General features: G+C 37.3%; 3 protein-coding genes across 4 annotated transcripts; 2 read left to right on the top strand and 1 right to left on the bottom strand.

The window, feature by feature from the left end:
- Window positions 1-1468: 1468 nt before the first annotated feature.
- On the top strand, window positions 1469-3268 carry LOC122995915 (tripartite motif-containing protein 16-like). The gene has a single exon (XM_044371317.1). The coding sequence runs from the start codon at window positions 1601-1603 to the stop codon at window positions 3266-3268; it is 1668 nt and encodes a 555-aa protein (XP_044227252.1). The 5' UTR covers window positions 1469-1600.
- Window positions 3269-7924: 4656 nt separating this feature from the next.
- On the top strand, window positions 7925-9741 carry LOC122995687 (tripartite motif-containing protein 16-like). The gene has a single exon (XM_044371021.1). It carries the CDS (start codon window positions 8074-8076, stop codon window positions 9739-9741), a length of 1668 nt encoding a protein of 555 aa, XP_044226956.1. The 5' UTR covers window positions 7925-8073.
- Window positions 9742-11628: 1887 nt separating this feature from the next.
- On the bottom strand, window positions 11629-20024 carry LOC122996208 (solute carrier family 35 member F2-like). 2 transcript variants are annotated; one of them, XM_044371814.1, is made up of 9 exons: window positions 19888-20024; window positions 17587-17692; window positions 16246-16418; window positions 15665-15792; window positions 14740-14899; window positions 14212-14368; window positions 13180-13232; window positions 12888-13042; window positions 11629-12373 (listed from the first exon to the last, which is right to left on the bottom strand). In XM_044371814.1, the coding sequence occupies exons 2-9, from the start codon at window positions 17685-17687 to the stop codon at window positions 12140-12142; spliced, it is 1161 nt and encodes a 386-aa protein (XP_044227749.1). In that variant the 5' UTR covers window positions 17688-17692; window positions 19888-20024; the 3' UTR covers window positions 11629-12139. The 2 variants fall into 2 exon arrangements, with proteins under 2 accessions (XP_044227749.1, XP_044227750.1); XM_044371815.1 differs by lacking the exon at window positions 11629-12373 and adding an exon at window positions 12437-12605.
- Window positions 20025-23349: the final 3325 nt, after the last annotated feature.

Raw genomic sequence — 23349 nt, 5'->3', positions numbered from 1 at the left:
AATATCCACACCAGGTTTACACGTTCATATTTCATTGTGCATCATCTTCATGTCGGCTGTGTAAAATGAGGATGAATTATCCATCTGGGAGTGAAAAAAGAAAGAGAAGAAAGAGGAAGAAGAGAAAAGAAAGCAGGACAGTAACAACTGAAGCAGATAATGAAGAATGATGATTAATGATGAATTAATAAATTAAACCAAAATAATTAGATAGCAAAGATACATGATGTCATGTAACATGTAGCCTGACTAACATTTGTTTTAGGAGTTGACAAGAACTTGACTAATCATATCTAGCACGACAGAAATTGTTTTTTCCTTTTTTATTTTGTTTTGTATTTTTTGCCAGCAGTAATCCTAACTGGTTTGTGTGATTTACATTCATTTGTTTGGTTCAGTTTGATAAAGTGTCCCTTTAGCTGTCAGCCAGCTTTGCCCCCAAATCTAAACTTATTTACTTTGAGATTATATGAGACTGATTAAAATCTAATGTAAACTAAATGAATATTTTTAGCTTTGGTAATGTTTGTGAAACCAGCTGTGAAACTGATTAAAGTTGAGTAAATCAGAGTAAATAATAATAAAAAGATAATGATGAGATAATACAAATGAATAAAGCCATAAGGAAAATTTAAAAGATTCATCTCAGGAATTCATATGAACTTATTCTGAATATACTTTGTTGATATGCTGTTAATAAAGGTTAAACACACAGTATCTCTCTCAAACAGCTCCTCTTCCTGGAATGAATCGCAGCTTGATAACTCCTCCCTCTTCTTCCTGCTCTCAAACACAACAAGCTCCACTCTGTCACACCTGTCCTTGTTCTGTGAAAGAAAATTGAATAGTAGGTTATCATTTTATAAATCTTTTGTATATATGTTACAAATGTTTTCAAACTAAGGAGTCAATGTTTGTCATCAACTGAATGTGATGTAATGTCATCGTCATTTTGGGGACACATGTTGGTGAAGAAATCCTACTTCTAGGCTAGTTGAACTCTTGAACCTGTTTCTATCTGAGGGTTGCTTGCTGACCTCTGGGGTTAGCTAGAGATATCTGTCTTAAGCCCACTGTTTTAGAGACCATACTTGTTTGTAAGAAGGTGTACCGGTTTGTGGAAGTGTCCATTTAGGGACCAGACTGTTTTTAGCTTTGCTTCTGGAGAGGTATAAAGCTGTCTAGTTTGAGTTCACAATCTTTAGAGAAAGGGCTGGCTTTAGGGAAAGGGCCAGCTGAACAACATGCTTTCTCTCCAAAAATACAAGATGATTGTATTTTTGTTTGTGTTTGGACATTTGTATAATTGTTACTGATGATGTGATGGATTGTACAGTGTTTACAACTGCTTCAACAAGTAACAATGTTTAATGCTTTCTTTATGTCTCCATGTGCCTTCTTTCTCGAGAGAAAATTTCCACAACAGTTCCCTCCCCTTTAGATCTACAGTTTGAAGATGGGTGTAACCAACATGTGGTGAAGTGCAGGAAGCTGTCAGCCTCCATTCACTCCAGAGACACATGATGTTTAGATCAGAGCTCAAACTAGTTTCATTTCTAAGAAAGTGAAAGTCAGACAGTCATTGACACTGAGAGCTGAAATGGCGCAGCAAGGAGTTCAGCTGGACCAGGAAGCTTTCTCTTGTTCTATCTGTCTGGATCTACTGAAGGATCCGGTGACTATTCACTGTGGACACAGTTACTGCATGAGCTGTATTAAAGGCTTCTGGGATGAAGAGGATGAGAAGAAAATCCACAGCTGCCCTCAGTGCAGACAGACCTTCACACCGAGGCCTGTCCTGGTGAAAAGCACCATGTTAGCAGTTTTAGTGGAGCAGCTGAAGAAGACTGGACTCCAAGTTGCTCCTGCTGATCACTGCTATGCTGGACCTGAAGATGTGGCCTGTGATGTCTGCACTGGGAGGAAGCTGAAAGCCTTCAAGTCCTGTCTGCTGTGTCTGGCCTCTTACTGTGAGAAACACCTCCAGCCTCACTATGATGTAGCTCCAATAAAGAAACACAAGCTGGTCGACCCCTCCAAGAGGCTGCAGGAGAACATCTGCTCTCGTCATGATGAGGTGATGAAGATGTTCTGTCGTACTGATCAGCAGAGTATCTGTTATCTCTGCTCTGTGGATGAACATGAAGGCCACGACACAGTCTCAGCTGCAGCAGAAAGGACTGAGAGGCAGAGAGAGCTCGAGGTGAGTCGACACAAAATCCAGCAGAGAATCCAGAACAGAGAGAAAGATGCGAAGCTGCTTCAACAGGAAGTGGAGGCCGTCAATCGCTCTGCTGATAAAGCAGTGGAGGACAGTGAGAAGATCTTCACTGAGCTGATCCATCTCATCCAGAAAAGAAGCTCTGATGTGAAGCAGCAGATCAGATCCCAGCAGGAAACCGAAGTGAGTCGAGTCAAAGAGCTTCAGGAGAAGCTGGAGCAGGAGATCACTGAGCTGAAGAGGAAAGATGCTGAACTGAAGAAGCTCTCACACACAGAGGATCACAACCAGTTTCTACACAACTACCCCTCACTGTCACAACTCAGTGAACCTACAGACTCATCCAGCATCAATATCCATCCTCTGAGATACTTTGAGGATGTGGCAGCAGCTGTGTCAGAGCTCAGAGATCAACTACAGGACATCCTGAAGGAGAAATGGACAAACATCTCACTGACAGTGACTGAAGTGGACCTTTCACTGCCACAACCAGAACCCAGGACCAGAGCTGGATTCTTAAAATATTCAAATGAAATCACACTGGATCCAAACACTGCACGCACATGGCTGTTATTATCTGAGGGGAACAGAAAAGCAACATTCATGAGGAAACAACAGTCTTATTCTAGTCACCCAGACAGATTCACTGGATATTGTCAGGTCCTGAGTAGAGAGAGTCTGACTGGACGTTGTTACTGGGAGGTGGAGTGGAGCGGGATGGAAGTTTATGTAGCAGTCGCATACAAGAACATCAGCAGAGCAGGGGATGAAAGTAAATTTGGACACAATGACAAATCTTGGGCGTTAGATTGTGACACTGACAGTTATAAGTTTTGGTTCAACAACATCTCAACTCCCGTCTCAGGTCCTCGGTCCTCCAGAGTAGGAGTGTACCTGGATCACAGAGCAGGTATTCTGTCCTTCTACAGTGTCTCTCAAACCATGACTCTCCTCCACAGAGTCCAGACCACATTCACTCAGCCTCTCTATGCTGGAATTAGGTTTTGTTATTCTGGAGACACAGCTGAGTTCTGTAAACTCAAATAGACAGAAATCATTTCAGACTTCATGTGTCAGATTCTGTGTTGAATTTCTTCATTTTCTTTGTCTCCAGTGTTTCTGAACTGCAGAGATCAGCTGTCAATCAAACTGGGATTATCAACACTTTTTTGTAATAATTTCTTTAAATGTCACTTTTTCCTGTGTGTTTTCATCCATGGAGACTATCACTGCTCATGATGATGTTTTAACTTTTACTGACATTTCTTCAGATGAAAATTTAAACTTCTCTTTGTTCTAAATCTTAGTTTAATGTTTGTATTGATGTATTTATGTGTTGTTGTTTCTCCTCCACTGAGAAAACACCAGACCTTCCTTTATCATAGATATTTTGTTCTCACCACTTTGTACATTTTTATAAAGAGATATACAATAAAACTGTAACTATGCTGATAATAATCAATAAGGAGATCATTTATTATTTTCTTGTACATAGCTGACATTCTGGGTTAAACAAAGTGATTGTGTGGATGAAGTGAATCTGAACATGAAATCATTGAACAAGAGTCATTTAACAGACTTTACTGATTAGATGTGTGAACAAACTGAAGGTTTATATCATGAATAAAGTTCTTTTTCTCAACAATGAACAAAGTATTTTCTTTTGTCTTCATTTCTGGATCTTATTAAACGCTTCTAGAGAAAATGTGAAACTAATATGAGAGTTTATTTGAGGCAGTTTTCCTCCTGAAACACAACAAAGTTCAGTGTTCATGTTTAGAGCAGAAGAACGTTTTTCAGTGAGTGTCTGAACTTTCAACTTTCTTCACTAATTGTCAGAGAAATGAGCAGAGTTTTTATCATTTTTTGTGGACTTAGTGTCTTTTTTTTAAAACAGACCTTGAAAAATTGGAAAAAATAATGAGATCAAAGTGTCTGTATGTAACTGTTTAACTTACTTTGACACATATATTCAAATTTATCAAGTTTTCCTGTAAACTTACCTACTGGCTGAGACGGCATTCGGCCATGAGGTGCAGTGTACAATTAAGACTTTTCTCCAACTGTGTTTCCTTCTGACCATAACAAATCCCTTTAGTACATTTGGAATTATTTCAACACAGGTTAAGAAATAAAATTGCTGATTTAGTCGCTGTTATTGTTATGAGTAGTGCCCTGAATATTTTCATTTATATCACTTAAAAAATGTCTGAGATGGAAACATGTTAGTAACAATATTATCAAAAACATTATTTCCTATGAAATGTAATTCATAGTGAACATGAATTAATGCACTAATCTTTCTTCACAGTTCTGCACCAAAACAGAATAATGGAACAATAACAAAAACCATCAGGAAACTAATTTAGTTTTGTTCTGTTAACTTTGTTAAATAGTTGTGAATAGTGCAGAGAGCACACTGGCATCTGTGCAGGTAAGGACAACAGCACAGGTCACACCAAACCCCGTACTAATGACTGCACTAAAGTGACTAAACTTAATCAACAATAAATATTATGATTAGTTGAAGCTCTAAATATATTGATCAACAACTATGAGTCTTCCTGTGGGCACCCATACATGGAGGCTGGTGTATAAACTGATAATGGACAATGAAACACAGCTGTAAAGATATAAAATATGTCTTCATAGGACAAGTTACAATTGTTGACAAATACTATACATTAATAAACACTTAAAATGTCCTTATCTGCTTACAACTACATTATAGTGTTTTCTAAACCACTTATTAAATGTTTATATACTGATTATAAATGTTAAATAAGGGAACTTAAAGTGATTTTCTCTTCAACTGCATTAATACATTTTTTGACCACTTGGGGGCAGCAGAACACACTGTAAACATCACTGGCAGAATACAGTATTATCACCTTATACAGTTGATGTGGTGAATATGTTACCAAACAGTTGCCTATTTACTCATCCAGCAGACAAGAGACAACATTAGCATTCATTTGCAGTCATTTTTCTGTCCTCTTGACAAATGTAAATCCACATTCACTCTCTTTTTAGGTCTGTTTTGGTCTGCAACAACTCCTGAGTAAAAGATGTGTGACTGTAGCTGCTGAATGTTGCTGCTGTGGCCGGAAGCAACGTTGTTAAGAACCAAAACAGTAACTTTGTGGACTTTAACACTGAAACAATGAGCTGAAAGAAGCTGAAACACTCAGAAGAGCTGAGGGGGACTGCAGAGTCAGCTTATACTTCTCTGTGTGTTTGTTACTGCAACCTCTTTCACATTACACATGGTCATTTTGTCCATTAATATACAGATATTGATTAGAGCAGCTTTAAATATACAAGCAAGCCCTTTCACATGAGCATTTCATAGTGTAAACATTGGAGCAATTTTACATGTTGGTTTCATCTTTGAGGAAAGCCCCCCAGTCACTTTCCTGTTTAAGAAACAAAGGCAGCCCTCAGTGGGTTATATAGACTTGGTTTCATAGATTCTGTGGCAGCTAGACAAGAAGCTGAGATTATTCTAGTATTTACACTGTAGATATAACCCAAACACAACGATTCTGGATGATCCACTGTTATATTGTGAGTGTTGCAGCAGGTTTACAGCTTGTATTCTAAACAAAACTTTATATTTCTAGGAGACTGTGGGATTCACGCTTTTGTATTCATCACAGTTTTCTTCTCTTTTTCTCTTTATTTCTAAAAAAAAAACACTTTGATTTAATGGTTGACCTCTCTTGTTTCTGTTTATGTGTTTGGGTTGAGAAGAAACATTGAGGAAGTTACAAATAAGACTTCCAACATGTCTCACATTTGAACTGGATGTCGTCACATTAAAGTTTACCTGTCACACCTCACATATGTTAATGTAATATGATTTGTGATGTGTTAAGATACAAACATGTGATATTTAATAAGATACACACTTTATGAAAAGCTCTTTGAGACGTGCATGTAATGTGAGCTGTATGAATAAACTTGACTCAGTGTTTTACAGCTAAGTTAACTTGAGACTAACTCTATGCACCATCCTATCATTGATCCTGTCACTGCAAATGTGTGTGATGTAACACAGCAAGAGTAAAAATAACATAAAAACTGTTTCTGCTTCAGTGAAACAGAAATCTGACTTTTGAGATGATTTACTCGAGTTCTTATTTGAGTAAAATGTTTCCATCTTTATTGATAACAGGCTGATGTAGATATTATGATGGTTAATTGTGTATCATGATTTATGTTTCAGGAAAACACATAACTGAACTAAATTAATATCCACACCAGGTTTACACGTTCATATTTCATTGTGCATCATCTTCATGTCGGCTGTGTAAAATGAGGATGAATTATCCATCTGGTAGTGAAAAAAGAAAGAGAAGAAAGAGGAAGAAGAGAAAAGAAAGCAGGACAGTAACAACTGAAGCAGATAATGAAGAATGATGATTAATGATGAATTAATAAATTAAACCAAAATAATTAGATAGCAAAGATACATGATGTCATGTAACATGTAGCCTGACTAACATTTGTTTTAGGAGTTGACAAGAACTTGACTAATCATATCTAGCACGACAGAAATTGTTTTTTCCTTTTTTATTTTGTTTTGTATTTTTTGCCAGCAGTAATCCTAACTGGTTTGTGTGATTTACATTCATTTGTTTGGTTCAGTTTGATAAAGTGTCCCTTTAGCTGTCAGCCAGCTTTGCCCCCAAATCTAAACTTATTTACCTTGAGATTATATGAGACTAATTAAAATCTAATGTAAACTAAATGAATATTTTTAGCTTTGGTAATGTTTGTGAAACCAGCTGTGAAACTGATTAAAGTTGAGTAAATCAGAGTAAATAATAATAAAAAGATAATGATGAGATAATACAAATGAATAAAGCCATAAGGAAAATTTAAAAGATTCATTTCAGGAATTCATATGAACTTATTCTGAATATACTTTGTTGATATGCTGTTAATAAAGGTTAAACACACAGTATCTCTCTCAAACGGCTCCTCTTCCTGGAATGAATCGCAGCTTGATAACTCCTCCCTCTTCTTCCTGCTCTCAAACACAACAAGCTCCACTCTGTCACACCTGTCCTTGTTCTGTGAAAGAAAATTGAATAGTAGGTTATCATTTTATAAATCTTTTGTATATATGTTACAAATGTTTTCAAACTAAGGAGTCAATGTTTGTCATCAACTGAATGTGATGTAATGTCATCGTCATTTTGGGGACACATGTTGGTGAAGAAATCCTACTTCTAGGCTAGTTGAACTCTTGAACCTGTTTCTATCTGAGGGTTGCTTGCTGACCTCTGGGGTTAGCTAGAGATATCTGTCTTAAGCCTACTGTTTTAGAGACCATACTTGTTTGTAAGAAGGTGTACCGGTTTGTGGAAGTGTCCATTTAGGGACCAGACTGTTTTTAGCTTTGCTTCTGGAGAGGTATAAAGCTGTCTAGTTTGAGTTCACAATCTTTAGAGAAAGGGCTGGCTTTAGGGAAAGGGCCAGCTGAACAACATGCTTTCTCTCCAAAAATACAAGATGATTGTATTTTTGTTTGTGTTTGGACATTTGTATAATTGTTACTGATGATGTGATGGATTGTACAGTGTTTACAACTGCTTCAACAAGTAACAATGTTTAATGCTTTCTTTATGTCTCCATGTGCCTTCTTTCTCGAGAGAAAATTTCCACAACAGTTCCCTCCCCTTTAGATCTACAGTTTGAAGATGGGTGTAACCAACATGTGGTGAAGTGCAGGAAGCTGTCAGCCTCCATTCACTCCAGAGACACATGATGTTTAGATCAGAGCTCAAACTAGTTTCATTTCTAAGAAAGTGAAAGTCAGACAGTCATTGACACTGAGAGCTGAAATGGCGCAGCAAGGAGTTCAGCTGGACCAGGAAGCTTTCTCTTGTTCTATCTGTCTGGATCTACTGAAGGATCCGGTGACTATTCACTGTGGACACAGTTACTGCATGAGCTGTATTAAAGGCTTCTGGGATGAAGAGGATGAGAAGAAAATCCACAGCTGCCCTCAGTGCAGACAGACCTTCACACCGAGGCCTGTCCTGGTGAAAAGCACCATGTTAGCAGTTTTAGTGGAGCAGCTGAAGAAGACTGGACTCCAAGTTGCTCCTGCTGATCACTGCTATGCTGGACCTGAAGATGTGGCCTGTGATGTCTGCACTGGGAGGAAGCTGAAAGCCTTCAAGTCCTGTCTGCTGTGTCTGGCCTCTTACTGTGAGAAACACCTCCAGCCTCACTATGATGTAGCTCCAATAAAGAAACACAAGCTGGTCGACCCCTCCAAGAGGCTGCAGGAGAACATCTGCTCTCGTCATGATGAGGTGATGAAGATGTTCTGTCGTACTGATCAGCAGAGTATCTGTTATCTCTGCTCTGTGGATGAACATAAAGGCCACGACACAGTCTCAGCTGCAGCAGAAAGGACTGAGAGGCAGAGAGAGCTCGAGGTGAGTCGACACAAAATCCAGCAGAGAATCCAGAACAGAGAGAAAGATGCGAAGCTGCTTCAACAGGAAGTGGAGGCCGTCAATCGCTCTGCTGATAAAGCAGTGGAGGACAGTGAGAAGATCTTCACTGAGCTGATCCATCTCATCCAGAAAAGAAGCTCTGATGTGAAGCAGCAGATCAGATCCCAGCAGGAAACTGAAGTGAGTCGAGTCAAAGAGCTTCAGGAGAAGCTGGAGCAGGAGATCACTGAGCTGAAGAGGAAAGATGCTGAACTGAAGCAGCTCTCACACACAGAGGATCACAACCAGTTTCTACACAACTACCCCTCACTGTCACAACTCAGTGAACCTACAGACTCATCCAGCATCAATATCCATCCTCTGAGATACTTTGAGGATGTGGCAGCAGCTGTGTCAGAGCTCAGAGATCAACTACAGGACATCCTGAAGGAGAAATGGACAAACATCTCACTGACAGTGACTGAAGTGAACGTTTTACTGTCACAACCAGAACCCAGGACCAGAGCTGGATTCTTAAAATATTCAAATGAAATCACACTGGATCCAAACACTGCACGCACATGGCTGTTATTATCTGAGGGGAACAGAAAAGCAACATTCATGAGGAAACAACAGTCTTATTCTAGTCACCCAGACAGATTCACTGGATATTGTCAGGTCCTGAGTAGAGAGAGTCTGACTGGACGTTGTTACTGGGAGGTGGAGTGGAGCGGGATGGAAGTTTATGTAGCAGTCGCATACAAGAATATCAGCAGAGCAGGGGATGAAAGTAAATTTGGACACAATGACAAATCTTGGGCGTTAGATTGTGACACTGACAGTTATAAGTTTTGGTTCAACAACATCTCAACTCCCGTCTCAGGTCCTCGGTCCTCCAGAGTAGGAGTGTACCTGGATCACAGAGCAGGTATTCTGTCCTTCTACAGCGTCTCTCAAACCATGACTCTCCTCCACAGAGTCCAGACCACATTCACTCAGCCTCTCTATGCTGGAATTAGGTTTTGTTATTCTGGAGACACAGCTGAGTTCTGTAAACTCAAATAGACAGAAACCATTTCAGACTTCATGTGTCAGATTCTGTGTTGAATTTCTTCATTTTCTTTGTCTCCAGTGTTTCTGAACTGCAGAGATCAGCTGTCAATCAAACTGGGATTATCAACACTTTCTTTGTAATAATTTCTTTAAATGTCACTTTTTCCTGTGTGTTTTCATCCATGGAGACTATCACTGCTCATGATGATGTTTTAACTTTTACTGACATTTCTTCAGATGAAAATTTAAACTTCTCTTTGTTCTAAATCTTAGTTTAATGTTTGTATTGATGTATTTATGTGTTGTTGTTTCTCCTCCACTGAGAAAACACCAGACCTTCCTTTATCATAGATATTTTGTTCTCACCACTTTGTACATTTTTATAAAGAGATATACAATAAAACTGTAACTATGCTGATAATAATCAATAAGGAGATCATTTATTATTTTCTTGTACATAGCTGACATTCTGGGTTAAACAAAGTGATTGTGTGGATGAAGTGAATCTGAACATGAAATCATTGAACAAGAGTCATTTAACAGACTTTACTGATTAGATGTGTGAACAAACTGAAGGTTTATATCATGAATAAAGTTCTTTTTCTCAACAATGAACAAAGTATTTTCTTTTGTCTTCATTTCTGGATCTTATTAAAAGCTTCTGGAGAAAATATGAAACTAATATGAGAGTTTATTTGAGGCACTTTTCCTCCTGAAACACAACAAAGTTCAGTGTTCATGTTTAGAGCAGAAGAACGTTTTTCAGTGAGTGTCTGAACTTTCAACTTTCTTCACTAATTGTCAGAGAAATGAGCAGAGTTTTTATCATTTTTTGTGGACTTAGTGTCTTTTTTTTAAAAAACAGACCTAAAAAAAAATTGGAAAAAGTAATAAAATCAAAGTGTCTGTATGTGACTGTTTAACTTACTTTGACACATATATTCAAATTTGTCAAGTTTTCCTGTAAACTTACCTACTGGCTGAGACGGCATTCGGCCATGAGGTGCAGTGTACAATTAAGACTTTTCTCCAACTGTGTTTCCTTCTGACCATAACAAATCCCTTTAGTACATTTGGAATGATTTCAACACGGGTTAAGAAATAAAATTGCTGATTTAGTCGCTGTTATTGTTATGAGTAGTGCCCTGAATATTTTCATTTATATCACTTAAAAAATGTCTGAGATGGAAACATGTTAGTAACAATATTATCAAAAACATTATTTCCTATGAAATGTAATTCATAGTGAACATGAATTAATGCACTAATCTTTCTTCACAGTTCTGCACCAAAACAGAATAATGGAACAATAACAAAAACCATCAGGAAACTAATTTAGTTTTGTTCTGTTAACTTTGTTAAATAGTTGTGAATAGTGCAGAGAGCACACTGGCATCTGTGCAGGTGAGGACAACAGCACAGGTCACACCAAACCCCGTACTAATGACTGCACTAAAGTGACTAAAACCAGAGAATGGAATTGGCTCCATCTGCTGATCAAGACTGATGTGGTTGAAAGCTATTGAGAAAGCTTGAAAGTGGACATTTGGTTAAGATTATTTAATTAATTTTAACATTTATTCTAGTGCAGCACTGAGATGGACAAACTTATAGATGTCACTCATGTGAAATATACCAAACAAGCACATTTAACATGTAAAGTAACTGTGAAATAATGTAGACAAAAACAATATAAAAATCTGTTTAATAGTAAAAAAAAAAAAAATTTAAAAAAAGTAAAACTGCCACTGCATGCTACCATGCTTTACTTTTGGCAACACAAGGCAAAGAAATCCATGTTCTTTACAGTATATTTGGTAGATTACCAAATGACATGAGTCTGAAAATTGTGACACCATCATAAGTTAACAGAAAACATAGAGTAATGACACGATGCACTTGATGGTTAAACAGCACAACTGATGTATTTTACAAAATACCAAATATATTAAAATATAAAAAAGGAGAAACAACTTCCAAGTAACTGACCAGAACAGTAAACAGCAGCCACATCGGTGCATTGTTTGTGTTAAAAAAAAAAGTTGATATCAAGTACAAATTAAGTAACATATCAGTAGTAATTTTACATAATGTCAATAAGAATCAAAAACATTATCAATGCAAACTGCCACAAGCACTGAGATGTCATATAACCGCATTTCCCTTGATATGGAAAATGCAAAATAAACTTTCTTACTAAGCACAAGAAAACATGTACTTCTGTAACATAATATAATAAAGAAGTTAAACAGTTCTCTTTAAAACGAACTTTTTCCTTTGACCTATGATGTAAGAAAAATAATCTCTGCACCCAGACACACGTCTGAGTGTTGCAGTCTAGCGGCATTTAGCTGCCTGTCTACCAACAGGAAGGCCTTCTTCTCTCTGCAGTCAGTTTCAGTCACACAAGTCAAAGTGCAGCAGCAGCAGCAGCAGCAGGTATGAGCGTCTCAGGTCTCTGAGGGTCTTTTTCCGCCGGCAGTAGATGGTCTGAAGAGCTCTCAGCCGTGTGATCGGCAAACACTTCAGCGGGGTCGTCCTCACTGGAGCCGGACTCAGGTAGAGCAGAGTATGTGGGAACGGCGTTGAACAAGACAAAACCCGCGGTGATGACGACAAACGAGATGATGTACAGAGCTGAAAACTGTTAATGAGACGCAAGAGAAAGATGTTACTAACATTTTCAATCTGAGAAATTCTCTTCCTGTCCGAGGCTCCACTTTAACTAACAAATGGTGTTTAATGATGGACGTGTAAATGGTTGACTGTGTACATTTTAACTCCTATTTGGGATTTTCTGCAGTAATGTACCTGTCACAGTTGCAAATGCTGCACTCTAACTTGTAGCTGGTTTTAATTTTCTGCTCTAAACACATCTGAAAGGACAATTATGCATTTTATAATTGATCATGTGATCCTTTTTTTTTTTTCAGAAAAACTACTAATGGATTTTCCACAACAGCACCTTTAAAACTATCAATTACATCACTTCCTGCTGCTGAAAATGAAATGGACGAGTCCTGCTGTTGTCAGACAAATACAGAGCAGGATAATTGCGCAATTCACTGTGCAATTATCAAAATGTTTCAAGGCAGCAAAAAGGTTTGAAAGTCATTTAAACAGGTGGTGACGCCATGATGCTTTTTAATGACACTCACTGTGTAGTGGAAGAGGAAGATGCCACAGAAGAGGCTGAAGAGGTCGGCTGTGAGCAGAGAGAGGTTGACTGCGGTAGCGCTGGTCATCTTCACCACGACGGGCATGAAGCTGTACAGCGCGTACATACACAGGGCGTAGACCGCAAACAGCATGGCTGCACAACACAATGAGGTGATATTTCAAATCAATGATGTTTGAAAGCGAGAATACTTCAGTAGCTGTGAATACGCTGCAATACTGTCATCAAATACTCGTTTGTTGATAATTTAACAAGACAGAAAGTTCACTTACAGATGCGGCAGTCCCACTTTATTGCCTGTACTGCACCAATTTCCAGCACAGCTCTGCAATGCCAAGCAACACTGAGTCAGGACGGTGAGGAAGACACTTGTTTTCACACTTACACGCACAGCTACAGCTGAGTCCGACTGCAGAAAGTGTTTTTATTTATCTATCAGCTTTTTAGTGCCAGTCCCTAGAGAGCAAAGAACGAGGTCTTCTTTTTAGTCTCATTAATTTGCTTTGACTATCAATAAACAAACATTTTATTGTAAGTTATCCGAGAGATACAAACATCTCCAGACTGTAATGCAGCTCAAAGATGTGTTGACACCTCAGAGTCTTATCACAGAGCAAACTATTTGTTTTTGAAAGGCAGTCTGGAAAAAATTAAAACTTGCAATAACTTTTTTTTTTTTTGGCCACTTGTGGGCAGCAGAAACACCTTCACCTAACATGTTAGCAACATTAGCCAACATTAGCATTCAGTTTCTGGTCAAAAGATGAATTTAAGCTTAGATTCTCATTACAGTATGAAGCTGTCTTGTACTTTGAGCAGGTAATCTCTATAAAAAAAAAGCTTTCTATATTGTTAAAATGCATAAAACACTGAATTGTGCTGGATACAGTGATGTCAAAGGTATCTCGACAAGGTATGTTTGTTTTACTTTCCTTAGTCCATTACAGTATCAGAAGTATGAAAATTATGAAAGTTCAATCCAGAGAGAAGCTCTAAACCACATGCATGAATGTAGCTGATGCAACATTAACTGTATTTTGCAATTAATTAATTAATTTTAATTGCAAAAACATTTTCTTAAAATGCATCTGACATCTGTCGATAAAACTACTACATGAGCTGATCTCTTTATGTAATTCAGAGGAGTCTTCCTGTTTTTCCTGCTTTCTGAGTCTCTTGGAGACATGTGGCCGTGTTGGTCCATTTTTGTTTCCACTTGGGTAACCGAGTCACTGATGCAACAAAATTATAGGGAAATAATCAAAAAAAGTAGAATATAGGGGGGAGTTTAATCAATAACTTACAGCTGTATGCCACTGATTAGTGTCCCAAAGAGGCCCATCATGCCTAAGAATTCAACTCTGCTCAAGTTCTTCACGGTGTACTCTTGGCACACGTTGGATACAGCGTAGAGGACAGCGCTGAGCAGGACCAACCCGTCGCCCAGCACGACATCACTGGCTGCAAACAGAGAAAGAGAGGAAATTAAAAATGTGCAATTATCAGTATTATTCATTTAAATAGCAATTTTCAAGCAAGAAGCACACTGTGATTTCAAAATGGAGAATAATCTTTAATAACAGAAACACAGCAGCATAAAGCAACAAGAAATATTTAATATGGACAATCTGGTTTATTACTAATTGATTTGGCCGTTTCCATCAGTTATAATAACTTTCTACTGGTTTTATGGTCATTTTGTGCTACAATAACACACCTTTTTATATTTTCTTTAATTGTTTACTGCTCAACAGGTGACTTCTATTACTGATCGTGTTCGACATGAAGTTTCAGTACATTTATAGATGTTTATGATGGAAAAGTGTCCTTACTGGATCCCTGGTCTCTTCCGGCCAGGATGTCAGCTCCCACCATGGCCCCCACCCCCAACAAACACACCATCACGGCTACAAAGTGGATCATCCTGTAGCGAGTCTTCAGGAGGAACCAGGACAGCAGCATCAGCACTGGGATCACAAAGCAGTCCAGCAGCTGGAACACACAATAACAGACTGGTCTTGTTGATAAAGCGTGTAGAGAGAAGGAAAGACATCAGGTAAAACAGGTCAGGAAGATTAAAAAAAATATAGAGGTGACATTTATATGTCGATATATAGATATTTTTTGCATTTAAGCATCAACATCAGATATTCACAATTCAATAAATTCAAAGTTGGAACTTCATCTTTATCCGACACTAAGTTTGCAACTTATTCTATCAACTGTTAACTTATTATATCAGATAGTTCCTGATTTACATCAAAATTGTGCCTCATAAGACTATTTTCTGGATTTTAAACATTTAATATTTGAGGACTTTGTGTTTTTTTTTGTTTAATGAAAAAAAAAGGAGGAAAGTCACATGAGCATGGTGGCAGTTTTATTCACGCTTTTGGCTTTACTTTCAATATGAATCTAATGTTAATAATGTTAACATCTCTTAAAGTAAAGCTTTAGAATCAGTATCAAACCTTAAATATCATATCTGCACTTGTATTAAAATGTTAAAGCAATAGCCAGACTGGCATATTTATGTTATATTATGACAAACAGACATTGGAAGTTGATAGTTTAGTTTTTTTTTGTGAACATCATGATATTGATTTCAACCATATACAGTATCAAACACTCTCATAACAAGGCCTCTGTGCTGAACAAGTCAAGGCATGTGTACCGAGTCCAGCAGGTCACTGTCCTGTTTATTTGTCTGATTATTTAAGCAGCAGTTCAAAACTCCAGACCGCTGCTTTCTCTTACCTGTATACTTGTCAGGGTGGTAAACTGGTAGGCCTTCACAACTGCGTAGTTTGCCTCCACATCTGCCAGACCCATCACCAAGTATTTCCACCACTTGGTTTTTAAAATGTGTAGGATGTTTCTATCACCTGTAGAAACAGATAAGGCTCACGTCAGAGTAGGAACGGAGGAGATACATTTTATTTAATCCTTATCTGGGTCTATCCATGAGAAAAAAAGTCAGATTTTTACATTAAAGCATTTAATGTCCCTTTCTATGAGAAAATTCCTGAATTGTGTGTGAAATATAAAGTTTTTTTCTAGTTACAATTTCAGAAACAGTTGCAGTGCTACAACAGCTGAATGGAGACAAAACAACATGTAGCCTGGGGGGGGGGGGGGCAAACGCTGCCCAAAAAGATAAATTCATTGTTCCTCACTGTAGAGTTAATCTGTATTTGAATGTGTGTTCATTCTTCTGACTTCAAGACAGAACTCCTGGAGCAACTGATAACCCAGATATTTGCAAATTAAGTACAAAGAAACCTTTATTTTATCACAAAATTTGAAGTACATGTATCCTAAATGAACGGCAGTGTGACCTTTGCGGGTGCTGAGGATGGTCGTGTAGAAGAGCAGCAGCAGCACGTAGTTGAGGAAGCTCTGCAGCATGGGCGTCTCCACCCCGGCGTCGGCCAGGTACTGGCAGCTCACTGCCGTCCCACAGATCAGCAGAGACAGGATCTGGCCCATGGCGATGGTCTTCAGCAGACGCCTGGAGGGTCAGCGAGAGCATTATGTTCAACTGTTTAAGCCGATACACACATATATCCCCCCTGTTTGCTACGGCACTCATGAAGGTGCTGTGAGGAAAGACGTAAGCTGAGCCTGAAGGCGAAGTTTTCGATTTCTCAGTTCATCTACGTTCCGCTTGTGATCGTGAGCTCTGTGTGACTCCTTTTAGTCATCACACGGAGCTATTATTATAATTACAGTCAACATTTCCTAACATGTACATCAATCACCATGTTAGGAACAAGATCTGATGCTTCCTGGAAGCAAGAGCGAGAGATTAAAAACAAACAACACACAAACATTTGAACATGAACTTAACAGGAAGTTGGACTTCTTTGACTTGATGAAAAGCTTCTTTTCATAGGCCAGAGGAGAGCTGCTGGTTTAGGTAGTACAGTACGGTTAGTATTTACATTATTTTGACTCTTGAAAGATAATTATTGTACAATGTACATGATATGTATTGCGCAGAACTAATGCAGTAAATGTAATATTAGAGCTGCAAATATTAATCGTAGTTGTAAATACAGAGACGAGGGCTGCAAATTAGCATCAGCTAGATGCCAGATATACTCATTACATTACATCTGTTGCATTGCTTCTCTGTATCTAACAATCTGTTTGGTTCTTGTTAAATAAACAAATAAAATAAATTAAAAATTAATCTGCAGCTATTTTGACAAACAATTCATCATTTCAGTCATTTTTCATACAAAATATGCCAAATATTCTCTGGTTTTTAAGCAAATGTGAGGATTTGATGCTTTTCTTTGTCATATATGACATGTAAATTGAATATGACAAAATAAGCAAATTGTAGAAGTCATAGTGGGCTCAGAGAAATTATAAATGGCACTTTTTCACTATGTTTAAACATTTTACAGACTATTAATACTACATTATTAATATACTTTTTTCTCAATCAATGGTATTAACCGAGAAAAGATGCTTGAAAATCCCAGGAGGCCAGTTGCTTCTTAAATACTGGAATCATCCCATCTGGCGCCAACAAAGTATCATTACATTTTAAAACAAGGTTTGGGGTGAAATTATCTCTGCTCAAAACTAACTTATCAGCGCTACCGTACATACAGTAACTGACAAATTAAAGATGCTAGGTCGACATTTACAGCTGGATCGGTGCTCACCATGTGAAGATATCCCTCAAGTTGTAACTGTGCAATCCGCAGTCAACCCTGCATTTCCCACACAGCCTCTCCTCCTCATGCCTCTCCATCTCTTTGAGCATTAAACCTAAAAAGAAAGATAAAAGAAGAAGAATTAGAGTCTTTCACGCTCACTGTCTTCATCAGACTACCCAAGCAGCAAATCTCCACAGGAATGTGATTTGCCTCCTTGGACTCATGATTCTCACTCCAATTATAGTACAGGATATATTTAATACAGGTGGTAGCTTTTCTCTTCTCTATACAGACAAAATATCACTAAAAAAGACATAAACCCAACAACCTACTTTGCTTTTTATTCCTAGACTTTACACTTACAGCAAACCAACTGGCTCGGTCTTGTGGTGAATTCAACATTGGTTACAGCTAGAGATGGGACGATTAAAGATTTTAAATCACAGATCGCAATAAAAAAAAAAAACACTCACGTTAAGTTGATCGTGGTGAATTTCCATTATCAGGATAATCGTGAATATCCTCACATGAGTGACTTGAAAAAGCCGTCTCGCTCGTTAACGTACAGTCCCATATGGACTTCCTGGTTTATTTTGAATTGGCACATTGTCCGCATCTTTACAGTCATTCTTTGATTTTTCTTTTCCACTAAAAAGGTTTGTTCACTAAAAACCAATGTGTGTCCCATCTATGATGTAATAAACATATTTGTTTCTTAGCAAAATGTAAGGTAAAGTGATTCCAGTATGTTTTAGTGCCATTTTAAGAGTTTTAAGCATATTTTGATGGTTATCAGGATAATATTGTGAATTGCAATTATTTTAGCCAGGATAATCGTGACATGAAATTTCATCCTTCATGCTTAGCTACAGCACTCTTCACAACGCTGAAGTTAGCTTCTGAATCAGGTTTGAGGGAAACATAAATAATTTAGGTATAATTTAGATTCTACATTTTTCCACCACTTCCACTTATGAAAGAGTGTTAGACATCGTAGCAAAAACCTTAACACTGTTTAAACCCACTTTCAGATTTGTGAAACCTTTATTTTGCTGGGTTTGGGTTATTGTTTTCCCCCATCCCAACCACATTAGACCAAATCTGTTAAACTAATCCAGATTTGACAGCTCTAAGTGCAGTGGTTTTTGATCTGGAACTGGTCTAATATGGTCTGGATGGAGAAATATCAGTGAAATCTCCCTTTTTAAATGTCTCACAAATCTGAAACTGTGTTTTAATGAGTTTCTGGAGTTTCTTTGTTAATCGTATCCAGATCTGACAAGTCTAAGTATGGTGGTTTTGGATCTGGATGTGGAAAAAAGCAGTGAAATCGCCCTTTTTTCTGTTTTCATAAGCAAAATAAAGGTTTCACAAATCTGAAAGTAGATTTAAACATTGTTTAGCTATGATGTCTAACAATTTTTCACAAGTGTAAGTGGTAAAAAAACCAAAAAAAAACAAAAACAAAAACGGAGAATCAGCCGCTTTATTTTCACCCTCTCTCTAACTGGGAATTTCACTTAATTTTTACTTAAAAGTGAAGAGTGAAAGAGAGGCATTATTAGCACAATGTACTTAAATTTACTTAACTTGTGTTCAAGGTGGAGCTTTTGATTCTTATATAATGCTGGATAGTTTAATGAATAACAATGCATCATGTTTTATTTGTTATATTTTGTGAGTAAAATCTGAATCTACAACATTACCAGTAACATTTATCTAAATGGAGTGGTACAATGTTTGCCTCTGAAGTAGACGTATACAGCTGCATATTTTTAAGTGCCTTTTGTAAGTTATTTCGGGGTACAATGAGTTAAAATAGTAACATAACTCAATATTTTTCATATCTAAACATCATAGTAAAATCTAAAGCTTTTAGTTGGAGGCCTGTTTATGTTACTCTTAACTTTCCCCTTGACTTTTCCCTTAATCCTCAGCTAACTTCAGCGTTGCACCCTTCCCATATTGTAATGAAGCTAATTTGAAGAGCATTGGAGGCGCGGGCGCTTTTAAAGTGGATCAATTTCAGGAAATGTTTTGTTTTACTGTGATGAGCAACACTTGAGATATTATATATATACCCGAATTTAAAAGTAATCCATAATGATTCGTAATATGGTTTAAAATCGTGTTTAAGCAGGTATGAATGACTGGAAATGACCACAGAAACATTAAACTGTCATATTTTCAGTGCAGTTTGGAGTCATTCATCATAAGGGTTTCCCTCAACTACAAACGGCTGAATTATAAACCTTAACGTCAATAAAGGCTCTCTGCTAACAAATAAAAACATATCTGTGTACATACGTCTTCTTCTTCAGTCATGACAGATGTGAAGATGAGGTGAGGATATTCTCCAGCTGTGATGAAGCCTCATGTCTGTCAGAATTATCACTTAACTGCCGTCCACGCGGAGCCGCAGGTCAATCTAACCTCATGCTGTTACGTAGGACCGCCCTCTGCGCTCTGATTGGTTAAAGGAAACGCTAAATGACGTCTGCACCGTGCAGTCAAACTTGGTCTGATGCTGATGAAAGTCAAAAAGGGATTTTACTCATCGATGCATAATAATGTGAACAGTGTTATTGTTTAAGAAAGTCCTAACATGCAGGATATAAGCTGTGGTTGAAATTAAGTACATTTACTCAAGTACTGTACTTAAGTACAATTTTAAGGTTCTTGTACTTTACTTGAGTATTTCCATGTGATGCTACTTTATACCACTACATTTCAGAGGGAAATATTGGACTTTCTACTCCACTACGTTTATTTGACAGCTTTAGTTACTTTTCAGATGAAGATTTGACACAATGGATAATATAACAAGCTTTTAAAATACAACACATTGTTAAAGATGAAACCAGTGGTTTCCAACCTTTTTGGCTTTTGACGTCTTACAAAAAGCAGTGTGTAGTCGGGGTCACATTTCACATGTCTATGAGTTGTTAACAGCTCCACCAAATAGTGATTTTTCCCTCTAAACTTCTCACATGCTTTCATTTCAATAAATGTTCAAATGATCCAATATTTCACCAAAAATCAAAGATTAGAGAAAAAGTCCAAAAACTGAAAACAGATTTGTGTATCAGAACTTTGTTTTTTCTTCTTTCCTCTCCCATTAATCATCTCACGACCCCTCAGATTTATCTGATGATCCTTTGGAGGGGCCCGACCCCTAGGTTGGGAACCACTGGACTAAACTAGCTAACTGTATATAAAGTAGTGTAAACTAGCTCCACCTCCAGCAGCTACAACAGTAACATGCTGCTCTAACACTGATGCTTCACTATTAATAATCTAATGATGTCATATATAATAATATATCAGTCAGAGGGACCAAACCACTACTTTTACTGCAATACTTTAACTACATCAAGCTCATAATACTTATGTACTTTTACTGCAATACTTAACTACATCAAGCTCATAATACTTATGTACTTTTATTTAAGTAGGATTTTTAATGCAGGACTTTTACTTGTAATGGAGTATTATTACATTTCTGTATAGGTACTTTTACTTAAGTAAAGGATCTGAATACTTTTTCCACAACTGGCTGCCTCTAGTCCACTATATTTTAGTGGGAAATAATGTACTTTTTAGTCCCCTGCAGTTATTTGACAACACAAGTTACTTTACAGAAACTTCCATACAAATCATATCATCATCTAAAATATGGTGCATTCCTATAGATGAAAATGCCTAACATTTAATCAAGTAGATCAACTTTTCTAAGCCAAATTGCAACATTTAAATGTTACTTTCATATTAATGAATCAGTAATAATAATCCAATAATTAATAAACCTCTGAAAGGAACCATTCTTCATAATGAGTACATTTATTTTTCCTGTTTTAAGCATATTTTGCTGATACTTTTGTACTTTAACTCAAGTAAAATTGTGAATGCAGAATTTGTAATGTAGCTTGTAATTAAAGCATTTTTAAACTGCTACTTTTACTGTAATAAAAGATAGAAAAAAGTAATTCTCCCAAGTTATATAGGAGTATATGGGGCTTAATGATGAAAATATATTTTGTTTTGATGAAACAACATCAAAGAAATCACTGAACCTTCAATTAGCTTTTCATTTCTTCACCTCCATACTTCAACCTTTAGAATTGTCTTTGTCATCTTTGCTATGCACCTTGTTTACCAAAACCGCCCTTGTTATCCTCATATGACGGTTAACAATTATCCTGCTTGCGTGAGAAAGCATTTGACCAAGATTGTCTGACAGAGAAAGAATGATAACAAGCACCATACCGATAGTAAGAAACAGTACCCGTCCTTGAAGCTGTACAAATATTGTTTTCTTGCCTCCAGCTTCAGTCCCCTATCTGTTTCTAACTCTCTCTAACATGTTACTCAACAGTGCTGAGATTTAAGGTAAAAGGATATTTTTAAAAGTTGTGATTGTACACTGGAAGCTACAAGATAACTGACTAGAACTGAAGGCCAAAGCTGAGGTCAGTGAGGTCTCATCTCTGATTTTTTTTTCTGGTAATTTTGGGGGTTTGGAGCTAAATAGAATAAAAATAATAGAACAAAAAGAACAGAATATAAGTTTATTGTCCACCGGAGTGGAAAATGGTCTTTAGCTCAACAAAACATAAAAGCAGCTCAAGAATATGTAACATGTAGAGCAAATGTGGCAACAAAAAGCCACTTAAAAACACTAAGGTATAAAACACAATACACTTATAAGAACTGCAAATTAAAAACTCATAGTTTTGTAATATTTCTGAGATTGACATCACTAAAAAGCTGTTCAGTCCTCCAAGAGGCTGATGCTGTTACTGCTGTTTTCTTGAAAAAATATGTATTTTCAGAGAAGCTAAGTCCAAAACTGTAGGAAGACAGTTAGAACATCAACAGTTTCCCATTGAAGATCCCCTCCAGATATGTTTTAGCTACTGGACACAAGATGCCTCTGACTCCACTGTAAAGTCCGTTCTCAGTGTTTGTGCACTGGAAGGCTTCAAGTTTCCAAATCATACTTGTTTATGTTGTTTATTGGCCCTCGTTTGCCTCCAAACTAGTTGTGATGCTCATAGGTCCACCGTTTAAACTCAAACATTCCTCCTTCAGCAGATGAAGGTGAAAACAGCCTTCTGTAGGAACAATAAGGAAAACACATTGTTTACTGGAGGGGGACTCTAAGTAACAGACCCTGTTGTGAAATACTGATTGGCACAAATATTATTCTATATATTTTATATAATATTAATCTCTAAATTATTACTTTTGCACAAAGTCTGAAGAGCTTGTGTTTAGGCCAAATACTCAGCTTTAGCAAAATAGACTATTTTATTTTTATTTTATTTTATGTGCTTATTCTGGGATTTTGTTGAATATATTTAAATATGACTACTTTTTCACCAATAAGAAGGCTTTGAAACATTTTTGAGAAATAAACCTTAATAGTAACCTTTGTGTCTGGTCAGTTTTTTTGCAGGAATGGGGGAACATGTGTTGGAGGTACTTTAATCCATAACCAAAGTGGAGGAGGTCACACTGTTGATAATAATACAGTAATAAACATATGGTAGTTTTAGTTGTAGTTGGGGTAGCAGAGGTTGTATTACTGTTAGCACAGAGAGCAGTACTGTAGTTGTAACAACAGCAGTACATGTCAAAGTGTGGCAGCAGCAGTCCATCTGTGGTAGAGGGTAGCAGTGATGATAGTAGTACTGATAGTTGTAGTAGAGGGTAGTCATACAGTAACAGTAATTAAGGCTGCAACTAATGTTTTTCACTATTAATTAT

This window comes from Thunnus albacares, chromosome 13 (assembly GCF_914725855.1).
Source record: "Thunnus albacares chromosome 13, fThuAlb1.1, whole genome shotgun sequence".
Classification (NCBI taxonomy): Eukaryota; Metazoa; Chordata; class Actinopteri; order Scombriformes; family Scombridae; genus Thunnus; species Thunnus albacares.
This window is presented reverse-complemented; position numbering and strand designations above follow the sequence as displayed.

Coding starts and splice junctions, on each gene's coding strand:
- LOC122995915 (XM_044371317.1), top strand. CDS start 1,601: ATGGCGCAGCAAGGAGTTCAGCTGGACCAGGAAGCTTTCTCTTGTTCT.
- LOC122996208 (XM_044371814.1), bottom strand. CDS start 17,687: ATGCTCAAAGAGATGGAGAGGCATGAGGAGGAGAGGCTGTGTGGGAAA. Junction 16,419..17,586: donor TTGAGGGATATCTTCACATG/GTGAGCACCGAT, acceptor CTGACCCTCCAG/GCGTCTGCTGAAGACCATCG. Junction 12,374..12,887: donor TCTTCCTCTTCCACTACACA/GTGAGTGTCATT, acceptor TCTCATTAACAG/TTTTCAGCTCTGTACATCAT.
- LOC122995687 (XM_044371021.1), top strand. CDS start 8,074: ATGGCGCAGCAAGGAGTTCAGCTGGACCAGGAAGCTTTCTCTTGTTCT.